Genomic DNA, 12,615 nt, shown 5'->3' with positions numbered 1-12,615 from the left:
AGCAGTATTCTTACGCGGGTCCGGCAACGCCTGTTTTACTGCTAATACTTCGGCCCGCTTCCAAGGGATGTGTATCCACACTCTATGGAAATGTGCTGGAGCAGCTAAAATATTATTAGCCGCATCAGCTTGAACTGCATCGCGCCATATCGGCGGAACTTCCCTCATCGGATACTGACCTCGCTTCTTCCTAGTAATCGGAGAACCATCAGAGTCCCTTGGTGCTCGAAGAGGAGAATCAGACCTGTATGCTAGAATCAGTTCTATCGCTTCCTTTACTTCCGAACCTATTACCATTCCTGCAGCGAACCTTCTCTGAATATGTATCAAGTCAGTGGGAACGGAATCTAAGTCATCATCATCCCATTCCTCACGCAAAAGGGAACACATCACGTCAAAGACATAACGCTGAGTTGGTTCATTCCATTGCATAAATGTATCCAACACTCTTCGTGCATCATACTTCACAGCTTTCGACATCCACCTAAGAGCTGTCGAATCTAATATTCCTCGCTCATGGGGACCAGGAAGCTGACTACATCTCTGTGTAGAGTCAGAAACGGGTGTCTTAATTAAAGACCTGTAGAGAGGAGTTAAGATATTACTTACAGAGTCGGTTATTTTCCGAAGAACAGAAAGCGGAGTCAGAATGTCTACAGGGTTCGGGGACAAGGAAGCTGGAGCAGATGAAATTGTAAGGGTAGAAGTAGTAGGTAAAGCAGTTTGCGAAACGGCAGGCAAAGGCGGAATAGGCAACCCAGGCAGAGGGGGTGCCGAAGGAACATTAACCACAGGAAGAATAGGGGCTTGAATCAAAGGAAAAGGAACAACTATTCCAGGATGACCAGCAGCCGGTTGCACAACAGGTGGTAACTGTGGTGCTGCAATACCCTGTACGTACGGCGGAGGTGATCTCAATAGGTAAGACAACAGGGGATCCTTTTCACAGTCCTCTATTGGCTTAGCAGGACACGATGGCAAGGCAGGGTAGCACTTGTCAATCGCCAAATTATGTTCTCTATTTGCTACCTCTATTGCTTTTTCAGTTTCGTTGACATGCAACTGCCTAGCAGACTGCATTAAAGTCAACCCTTTCTCTTTCTGTTCCTTCTTTATTTTTCTAATTTCTCTCTGTCTAGCTTCTTTCCGCCAAAAGCGAAAAGAATCGAACATTGCCGGCCGGGCTTTCTTTTTGAACAACTTCACTTCTAGATTGTCTAGAATTTTAGTTTCAAAGCTACCATGTGGTGGCCAACTAAGGACACCATCTTTCCTGGTGTAACGGACCCACACTCCATTATAAGTGATAGGACCCACACCATGTTTACAATAGAGCTCATATGTAGGAGTTCCGATTGGAGGAACCGGACACGAGTCCTCCAACCGGGAATCCCTGCTGCAACTTAACCAGGACAAGAAACAATTACTACGGTTAGCCATTACGAACTGAAGACAAATTTTAACCAAAATGCGCAAAGAACTTAGGCCTACCAAATGAACCAATACCAAACCAAAGATTATCTTAACAAGAGCAACCAGTGATAATCTACAAATCCAAAACAAACGTACCCAGAGAGCAAAAAGGATTATCCGAACAAGAGCAACCAGTGATAAATCCTTACAAGAGCAACTAAGAGCAATCAGACTGGGCGCGACCCACTTAATACTTAACTGAAATGTCGAAGACGTCACCAAGGAGAACCCGCCTACGTCTCGCCGTACTAAGGTCTGCACCTCGGGTCCAAGACAGGGCGCCAGTCAGGGCAGCGGTCCTCTGTAGCCGTCTGGGAGCGGGAACCCTCGTGGAAGAGATCGTCGGGCCACTTTTACGACATACAGGGATCGATGAAGTGGGGTACCCCCCTCCGGAATCTTCACACGAAGCTCCTCGAAATCTTCAGGCTTTGGACCGGTACCGGTTGACGTCGCCCTACGTTGGGCGCCAAATGAGGTTCTGGACTTTTCTAGAGTCCAGAGGTGTCAGGGAAACAACACCCAAAAGACCCCTGAGTTCCTTCCTGCCTTGGTGCACAAATAAACAGAGACACGGGCTTCTCGATGGTGGCGTCAGACACAAGGTTTATTTACTGCAGGGACACAGAAGTCGTAGGAACCACACAAAGGCAGAATCTAGGAGACTGTTCGAATTGTATAAAGTGGGTCGCTCCTTAAATACACCAAATGTGTCCTCAGGCAACGTTGCAAAAATATCTTTCATGCCTAGCCCGGTATCCCAAACAAACAATAAAAATATACCAAACGATAATTATTTGTAAGTTTCCAGTGTTCGATCAAGTCTTCATGTCAGTTTTCCATTCTTCGACGATCCTCCCCATCATAAAAATTGTATCCTCCCCATAGTAAAAGCCCAGAAGGAGAGGAGCGGAGCCAGGTGGGAAAGATTGATAAGTAGGATAAGAGATGCTTGTGGGTCATAAACGGGCATGGCTACTGGCTTCGGCCTCCTAATCGTGATCAGGCCAACGAACACAAGAACCAGTATAGCACGATTGGCCTCAGGCAAGGGAGGTAGCTTCTGCCTAGTCACACAGCATCAGCTTCCTTGGACTGACGCTTACGTGTCCTTAACAAGGTGATTCAGCCAGGGTCATTGCCTGTCCATTGACTATGTGAGGGCAAGAAACAAGATGGATGCCGTATCTAAGATGGATGCCATGAAGTTACAACGGAATGCCCTATTTCTCAGTGAATCCATGCTCGTAGCACAGCGAAAACACTGTCACATAATAAATGGATCATTTATGGTTCACTGGTACCAAGATCGTGTCAGTGCTACGATACCGAACACACGGGTTTGGATCGAGACAGAACCTCAAGGGGACGCATCAATATTTATATCTACATGATGCAAAGGTGGAGAAAAAAAAGATTGGTGAGGTCTCAGCCATGATCAACAAAGAATAAACCAACTTAGCATCCTCTTCATTTCCCTCTGGTTGTTTTGATCACCTGGAAGTCAATCATTCATTCAATCAATCAATCAATCAATCAAATAATTTGTAAAGCGCATTACATACCCGCAAGGGTTTCAAGGTGCTGAGGGTGGGGAGAGGGGGGTGCTGTTGCTACTGGTCGAACAGCCAGGTCTTGAGTTGTCTCCTGAAGGTTAGAAGGTCTTCGGTTTGTCGTAGGATGAGGGGGAGGGTGTTCCAGGTCTTGGCGGCGCGGTGGGAGAAGGATTTGCCTCCGGCTGTGGATCGACGGATGCGTGGAACGGTAGCCAGGGAGAAGTCTGTGGAGCGGAGTTTCCTGTTGGGTACATAGGAGAGTCGACTGTTGAGATAGGCTGGGCCGGTCTTGTGGAGTGCCTTGTGTGCATGGATCAGGAGCTTGAAGGAGATTCTTTTGTCGACGGAGCCAGTGCAGATTCCTCAGGTGGGGGGTGATGTGGTCGCGGAGCGGGACGTCGAGGATCAGGCGTGCAGTGGCATTCTGGATTCTTTGCAGTCTGTTGGTGAGCTTGGTCGGGGCTCCGGCATAGAGGGCGTTTCCGTAGTCGAGTCTGCTGCTGACTAGGGCCTGGGTGACTGTTTTCCTTGTGTCTGTCGGGATCCATCTGTAGATCTTGCGGAGCATACGGAGGGTGTTGAAGCAGGTGGAGGTGACAGCGTTGACTTGTTTGGTCATGGTGAGGTTCGAGTCAAGGATGACTTCCAGGTTGCGTGCGTGGTTGGTGGGGGCGGGGGTGTCCCCAGCGATGCGGGCCACCAGGAGTCGTCCCATGCTGAGGGGTTGGGCCCGAGGATGAGGATCTCCGTCTTGTCTGTGTTCAGCTTAAGGCGGCTATCCTCCATCCAGTCGGCGATGGCCTTCATTCCCTGGTGGAGGTTGGATTTGGCGGTGAGGGGGTCCTTGGTGAGGGAGAGGGTCAGTTGTGTGTCGTCGGATTATGTTGAGGTCGTGATGGCGGGCGATGCGTGCAAGAGGCGCCATGTAGACGTTGAACAGCGTCGGGCTGAGGGAGGATCCCTGCGGGACGCCGCAGATGATCTCGGAGGCTTCGGATCGGAACGGGAGAGGCGGACTCTCTGGGTTCTGCTGGAGAGGAAGGAGGAGGTCCAGTCCAGGGCCTTGTCTCGGATCTCGGATCCCTGCGTCGTGGCGTCGTGTGCGGTGGCAGACGGTGTCGAAGGCGGCGGAGAGGTCCAGAAAGATGAGGGCAGCCGTCTCGCCATTGTCCAGTAGGATCCTGATGTCGTCTGTGGTGGCGATGAGGGCGGTATCGGTGCTGTGATTGCTGCGGAATCCTGAGTGGGAGGGGTCCAGGATGCTGCTGTCTTCGAGGTAGCGGGTGAGCTGGATGTTGACTATCTTCTTGATGACCTTAGCTGGGAATAGAAGCAGGGAGATGGGCCGGACGTTTTTCAGTTCGCTCGGGTCCGCCTTGGGTTTCTTCAGTGGGGCGTTGATCTCGGCGTGTTTCCAGCTTTCAGGGAAGGTTGCGGTCTCGAAGAAGAGGTTGATGATGTTGCATAGGTGGGGTGCGATGGAGCTGCCGGCTTTGTTGAAGATGTGGTGTGGAAAAGGGTCAGACGGCGAGCCGGAGTGGATTGTGCCAATGGTCTTGATTGTGTCTTCGATGCTCACGTTGGCCCAGGTTGTCAGGGGGCCGTAGTCGGTGGGGTGTGGTGGTTCTGGCGTGTTGGGGCCTGTTAGGGTCGTCCGGGGGTTGAAGCTATCGTGGATGTCGGCAATCTTGCGGTGGAAGAAGGTGGCGAGGGAGTCGCACAGGGCTTGCGACGGCGGGATGTCATTGGCGTTGGAGCTGGGGTTGGAGAGTTCCTTCACGACGTTGAAGAGCTCCTTGCTATTGTGTGCATTGTTGTCGAGGCGGTCTTTGAAGGAGGTCCTCTTGGCGGTCCTAATGAGGTGGTGGTGGTTGCGGATGTCGTCTTTGTGGGCTGCGCGGCTGCCTGGCGACTTCTCGCTGTGCCATATGTTCTCCAACTTCCGGCAGGTGCGTTTTGACGCTAGGAGTTCCGGGGTGAAACAGTTGGCTCTCTTGCTGGTGTCTTTGAGGGTGAAGGGGCCTTTATGGTTAAATGATGAATAGTTAATTCCCTACTCTCATGATATTGTACTGATTTACTCTATAGAATTGTTGTTTTGATGGCATGAGATGACTCTTTCTGAATCTTCGTTGACGCCTCATTTTGGACTCTATCCTGGTATGGAGAAGGTCCCTTGATTTCATTACTTTATGGTGCGTTGCCTAGGTGCCCGGTCTTACTTTAATTATAACATACACACCATATTTATGTTAGACTCTGTCTTTCTGAATAGGCTGTCTGCAATACCTATACCAGTCCTGAAGAAGACCCGCCGTGATGTATACTCATTAGCGCATACACCTGGAGTTGAAACGTTGACAGCACTTGGATCAGTCCATGTCCTTAGTCACGTCATCCTAAAAACGAAAACTAATGGAGTTAGAGTGTGGTAGTTGAACCATTTGATTAAAAAGGATGGACATTTGTTTATATTTACACATCATTTTGAGGAATTGTTTTAGTATTCTGTACAATACACTGTTGCACAGTTTGTCATTTGGTTCACAAATTCACGTTTTTATGTTTTATATGTATGACTGCCATACACAAAAGAAATCATTATTCAAAAATGATGAATTAGATGGTTGAAGTCTCTGGGTCACAGAGCTTCGCTGGATGTGTCTTTGACGAATAAAATTTGTTTACAAAAAAAAGAATGATGAATTAGAATATATAAATTGAATAACAATTGTCTGTGGTGTGTTGACTTACATTTATTGTTGAAAAGGAGCCCAAAGTATTGATTACTATACGCTTCAGCTCAAGAATTGCTCTGTGGCTTCGCTAGATCAATTCTTGTTTACACTAAGGAATTGTATTACCGGACACAACACACTGTACCACTATGCCATTTCACAGGTGTGGCATACATTGACTCACTCTCGATGCCGGTGTTTGTCCAGCAGTGATTACCACTTTATCACTTTATTGGTGCTCCCGCTCCCCTTCCCAACCCACTGACAGACATTTATCCACCCACAACTGCAGCGCTATTTATTTAGGAGCAGCAGAGCAGGCAAGAAAATGTCTGTCGGCAGGAACAACGCAGCCCAAAGTCCGCGTACCCTTCCAGATGATAAAAGATACTCATCCGGAATATGGTTCAATTGCAGTGTGGTTTTGGAATCGCTATCTTAGTAATTATGCTATTTTCCTTATTAATAGTTTCAATGTGTCATTATTAAAATGCAGTTTGCCTAGCAACTTAGGGGTCTATTACGATGGCGGGTGGATTTTGTCCGCCTGCCACCGTAACGGAATGCGGGACTATCCGCCAGGGGTGTGGCGGTCCCACACCTGCAATTAGGATGTCACCGCCACCGTGGCGGTCGCATCACCTATTCACAGCATTGTGGCGGGCGGTGCTCACAGCACCGCCCGCCACAATTCTGGGAATGCACGTTGTGCATTGGCATGCACAAGGTGACAGGTATTGCGCGGTGCCTGCCACCTTGTCCATGTCAATGCAGAGGACTACCATAGGTACCCCCCATGTACACCCCCACCCCCAACCTCCTGGGGGCCCTCTACGGGCCCCCAATAGCAAACACTACATGCCTTTCCATGGCGGTAATGCCGCCATGGAAAGGCTGATCTCCGCCAGCATGCTAATATGGATGGCGGTGTCTTGCAGACACCGCCACCATATTTTTAAACATATTTTCTACCCGGTCGACTCGTCGACGGGCGGAAAAGTGGCAGACGGTCTTCCCGTCCGGTCTTCCCGTCCGCCGCGGACTCCCATCCTAATATGGCAGGGGGGTCAATCAGGCGTGGATGGCGGGTGGATCACCCTCGCCGGACCAGCGGTGGCTACCGACAACCCGGTGGGGGCGATCCGCCCGCCATCCTAATAGGCCCCTTCATTTCCCCCGATTATGATAATTACCAGCACATGGAAGGCTTGGATATTGTTAACGTGATCGTGGAGAAGGTGACTGTATCTGTTTTGCAATAACATCTTGTCAGCACGGTGGGCTAAAGGAGGCCCAGGAAATCACTTGAAACCCCCCCATGTGGAGGCACCCCCACACCTGCCTGTTGGAGAGACAAGGTTTAATAGGACGGTGTTGCCCCTGGAAAGGCTCTAAACGAGGAACAGGGGAAGCCCACTGAATTTTGAAAATCCACCCACACCTGGAACAGCAGCATTGTAGCAGTGCTGGAGGGTGGAGAAGCGTACAAAGGGGTACATTTGTTGGTAAAGAAAGCACACCGGCAGGGGTGTGTGCCAGTGGAAGGCCACTTATCAGAAGATGCCTTCGGCATGGTGAGTAGGCCGACAGGAGGAGTAAGCGTACCACAGCATTCGCAGCCCAGACCCGCCAAACGTGATTGATTTATGGGAGACGTGATTTATGACCTGTCACCCGTTATTATTTATGTACCTGTCAGAATGATAGATTTATGACACTGTAAGAATGATTTAAGGCCGTCATCTTGATTTACGACTGGCCATTGTGATTTATGAACACAAAGAAGCAAAGTATCAATCATATATTTTAATAAATTGCGGACAAGAATTCCCATGGAAAAACAACACATGCCTGGTGTACTCTATGCAAAAATGTATATGTGGGATGTGTACTGGTTGGAGTGGGGCATGTGCGGGTCTACGTGGCCTAATATCAGGGTTCCTTACTAGCCTAACTTGTACATACCAGACTGTGGATGAGTTGAAGCTGGCTGCAGCTCATTAGAGGCAAAACCAGGCCACTGTGTCCTCTCCGGAGAAGGCTTGGCCTGGCAGTTTGGGCTAGACTGTTTCTATTGGAATAAAATCAAAACTGATTTGAATATGGGTGGTGTCTGTCTAGAACTGCAAATTTTCCTAAAATGTATGGACTGGCCTTCGCCGCAAACGATCGCCTGAGGCTAAGGCTAAGTCGAGCATTCCTTTCATCCCTTTTGTCTCCTGATGCTGCTTCAGTCATGCTCCCTCCCCTGAAACAGGATAGCTGCTGCAGACGTCAATCACAGAGCAGCAAAACGCAAGTAACTTGCACAACAGCAATTAAGTTCAAAAAGCCTGTGAACAGCAGTCAAGAGTCATATCAATATAGCTGCAATCTTCTTCTCAAGCAATCTAACTCTGTCAAGAGTGTTGAGATGTCATGGGACATGGAGACTTGTCATTTACAGAAGCCGGGTCAGAGAATGAGACATAAGAAGAAGGCTCCCGCGCAGTAGTCATCAGAGCCCCCGCTCCCCCCCCCCCCCACAGGCCCCACTCACTGCAGGTGATGATGATGACAGTGTACTTGGCAGCTGCTGCACTGGGGTCACTGGTGGCGGACAGCAGCACCTCATACAGTGCTCCATGCATGTTGGTGCTGCGCCCGAGCCAAAGATCTGCAGCAGTGGGAAGAGAATACAAAAAAGCAATGTTATATGCTGCAGACATTTTACAGGCGCACAAATCCCATTAGATTCAAAACCCAAAATCTATTTATTCATATCATTTTAGTGCGCAACAAGTACCAGGGGTCTAGCATCTAGGTGCAGTACGCAATTTTGCAGGCAAATATACATTTGGGACTGAAAATAACAAATTAACATAAAATACAAGCTGGAGTCCTATAACCTATAGTCAATCCTCCTCTTCGATTTTAACATTCTCGGTTGAGGGCCTTTGGTTGCCCCTCGTGGGTAGTGCGGGTCCATTGTTTTCTTTTCCCACATGGCGTTTATGTACCAATATTTCTGCTTGACTTGCATGTTTTTAATTTGCACATCACAGGCACCGCTTTTACCATATTAGCGCTACATAGAATTTGTCTCTGGGCATTTTCTTTAGTTGTAATTTAGGGGTGACTGGAGATCTAAGACAGTGGCCGCTTTGGCGCTTGTTCGAGAATTTAAGCTCGCATTATTATGGCATAGCTACCAAGATTTCCTTTTGTTTGTTGGACATTTTCATGCTTTCAGTATGCTTATGTGTGACGTTTCATAGCCCTATGTGTCTCACTTTGGGTGACATTCTATCACGACTTGAACAATACATTTCTCTCCAAACAGTGACATAAAGAAATTAGCATTTTTGTAATATTGTGGTCTCCAAACTGCCTGATGACCGCTAAAACCCAGAATACATTGTGCGCCGCTGCCAGCAGTGTACTGGGCTTGTCATCCCTCCCCGCCCACCAAAATGCACACACTCAAAATGAATGGACATATATCATAAATATGGAAATTTCTCAGTCAGACTTTAACATTGCTTAGAGTCTGTAAACATCAATTCACGAACAAGAGATAATTAAATTAATTTTAACTGTTAATAAGTTTAAAATATGTTTGTCATTTTGTATGGTTCTATATGTATTACTGTTTTCTCCTTCACAGAATACTATGCAGTGAGCCAACACCAACACTCCAAGGATGTATGACACTGTCAAATAAATGCCCAGGATTAGACCAAATATTTCCTAGTCCTCTGACAAAGCATTATCATCCGAACGTGCGTTATTGACCTAAGTGGGATGAAAGGCAAAATAGACCTTCTAGGACTTCTTGTCTTATTGCAGCTCGACGCAGCAGAAGCTCAAACTGTTGAGCCACCTTTTCAAACAGGAAACCTCAAAGGTCATCAACGTGTTTGGTATTACAGGAGACATCCCTAGAACTGCCCCTCCTACATTGAGAACAGTGTTATAAGCATGTCCTTAGAGCTGTTTGCTTACCAACAGCATTGTGTTAAGGCGGGTTTCTAGTTTTTCTACAATGACTTTATACACGTTACCTTTTAAAGGTCCTTCATATAAATAAATAAATAAATCCACCCTATTGCTGTGAGAGTAATAAGGACAGGACTCCTGGGACAGAGCACGAAATGCCACTAGTGTGTTTAGGGCACCACTCCTGCAGCCATTACTCTTTTCCCACTACAAAATGAACTTCAAAAATCAGCCCATGAATTGGTATAATTCCAGCCCTGAAAACAGAGAAAAACCAGTGTCTATTTGACAGTTCATGAAACATTCTATTGCGCAATGTCCAGGCCCCTGCCAACATATCACATGGTGACGAGGCAAGCAAAGCGACTGGAGCCCGCTGTCCACCTGCAAAGAGTGGCGCGCATTCCTGGCTCCGCGCTGTTCTGCTGGTGCCGACGGTGCCTGGGGCCTCTCAAGGAGGAGTGGCACGGAGTAGCGGTGAGCATCATGCTTCGCAGACCTGGGCAACAGGGCAGGAAGAAACCTTACAAGAAACAAGGAAGGCCCTGTCCGAGAGCACAACACTGGCATATTTTGATCCAAGGAAAGACCTGGAGCTGTTCGTGGACACCAGTTCAACAGGACCCGGGGCTGTATTGTCCCATAAGCAAAGTGTGTGGGTTGGACCCCAGTGGCATATGCCCTCACAGCCACTGAACAGCGGTATTCTGAAAAGGAAGGCAACCCTATTCACTGGGGGTGTAGGCATTTTCATCTATATCTATATGGGCAGAGACACCATAAGCCCCTCATCACACTGTTCCGAAGGTCAGAATCTAAACCGCCTTTTCACATAGAGAAGTAGATATTACAGCCGCAACAATATCAATTCACTGTAGAATACAAGCCGGAGAAGCAGAACCTGGTAGATTACCTGTAAAGATATGCGTGACCAGCTACCAGGAATGAAGAAAAGACCACGTTAAACACTGAAGAGTATGTTTCCATGATCATAGAGCGATCTAGGCCAACACCAATATCCCTTGTCGAGATAACCAAGGCCACCCAAGCCAATGACTGCCTACAACCTGCCTACAACCTGCAGCCGCCGCAATGTGGTCAGGAGTCTGGAAACCTCTTCCACTCAACAAAGTTTACAGGATGGATGAAGACCCAAAAGTGCTGACATCCCTTTATCATGTGCACCACAAATTGGCAGCCATCACTGAGGTTTGCCTCATGTGAGGACCCCCACTTTCGCAGATGTTTAGCCCACATTTAGCCCACAGGTCCCACTAAGAAATGGTCAGGGAAAAGAGTTGAATCAGGAGCAAAGTATGGTTCCCCAGACTGGACAAGCTGGTGGAACAAGCAGTTATTAACACTAATAAGACTAAGTAAGCACTGCTTTTGAAAGCCTATGTTACGGAAAACACGTTAGTTTTCATAGACGATCATTCCAAATATCCCCAGGTGAAGATCATGCCATCAACAGTGGCAAAAGACATAGTACAGAACCTGGAAAAAATCATGGTGATCCATGGCCTCATTCATGAACTCCTAATAAACAATGGACCCCCCTTCAACGGGCAGGAGATTACGGAATATCTCCAATCCTGTGGCTCCGGTCTCCTGAGGCGAAAAGCCGGGAGTTGACACCGCTGTTGTGATTATCTGTATTTTAACTTGTGTATTTTAAAAACAAACTTTCGCACTCAGGCACTTTAGGGCGACGTGCAGCGGACCTAGCGCTGTCACGTGACACCCTCTACCTGCCTTCATCGCCGCTAGCCACGCCCACTCTGTGGCCACGCCCCCTCCCCGCCCTACTTAAGCGCTGAATCTCGAGCGCTCTTTTGGCTCCGGTCTCCTGAGGCGAAAAGCCGGGAGTTGACACCGCTGTTGTGATTATCTGTATTTTAACTTGTGTATTTTAAAAACAAACTTTCGCACTCAGGCACTTTAGGGCGACGTGCAGCGGACCTAGCGCTGTCACGTGACACCCTCTACCTGCCTTCATCGCCGCTAGCCACGCCCACTCTGTGGCCACGCCCCCTCCCCGCCCTACTTAAGCGCTGAATCTCGAGCGCTCTTTTGGCTCCGGTCTCCTGAGGCGAAAAGCCGGGAGTTGACACCGCTGTTGTGATTATCTGTATTTTAACTTGTGTATTTTAAAAACAAACTTTCGCACTCAGGCACTTTAGGGCGACGTGCAGCGGACCTAGCGCTGTCACGCGACACCCTCTACCTGCCTTCATCGCCGCTAGCCACGCCCACTCTGTGGCCACGCCCCCTCCCCGCCCTACTTAAGCGCTGAATCACGAGCGCTCTTTTGGCTCCGGTCTCCTGAGGCGAAAAGCCGGGAGTTGACACCGCTGTTGTGATTATCTGTATTTTAACTTGTGTATTTTAAAAACAAACTTTCGCACTCAGGCACTTTAGGGCGACGTGCAGCGGACCTAGCGCTGTCACGCGACACCCTCTACCTGCCTTCATCGCCGCTAGCCACGCCCACTCTGTGGCCACGCCCCCTCCCCGCCCTACTTAAGCGCTGAATCACGAGCGCTCTTTTGGCTCCGGTCTCCTGAGGCGAAAAGCCGGGAGTTGACACCGCTGTTGTGATTATCTGTATTTTAACTTGTGTATTTTAAAAACAAACTTTCGCACTCGGCACTTTAGGGCGACGTGCAGCGGACCTAGCGCTGTCACGTGACACCCTCTACCTGCCTTCATCGCCGCTAGCCACGCCCACTCTGTGGCCACGCCCCCTCCCCGCCCTAAAGGCCCACTACTTAAATGTGCATTCTCAGAACGCGCAGCGGGCGAGCGCAGCGGGCGCGACGAATGCGCGCCGAAGTTGCGCCTAAGTTAAGCCCGTCTGCGCCCGTCCG

The 12,615-nt window shown here is 48.9% G+C and overlaps 1 protein-coding gene across 3 annotated transcripts in view; it reads right to left on the bottom strand.

The window, feature by feature from the left end:
* LOC146858995 (complement factor B-like) overlaps window positions 1-12,615 on the bottom strand; it is an 824,021-nt gene that overhangs the window by 470,993 nt on the left and 340,413 nt on the right. For all 3 annotated transcript variants that reach the window (XM_085649642.1, XM_085649643.1, XM_085649644.1), the window contains one exon: window positions 8,307-8,423. In XM_085649642.1, coding sequence (XP_085505768.1) covers window positions 8,307-8,423 — 117 coding nt within the window. The remainder of the gene's footprint in view (window positions 1-8,306; window positions 8,424-12,615) is intronic.

This window comes from Triturus cristatus, chromosome 3_2 (genome assembly GCF_964204655.1).
Source record: "Triturus cristatus chromosome 3_2, aTriCri1.1, whole genome shotgun sequence".
Classification (NCBI taxonomy): Eukaryota; Metazoa; Chordata; class Amphibia; order Caudata; family Salamandridae; genus Triturus; species Triturus cristatus.
Note: the sequence above shows the minus strand (reverse complement) of the source record. Positions and strands in the feature narration are given on the sequence as shown.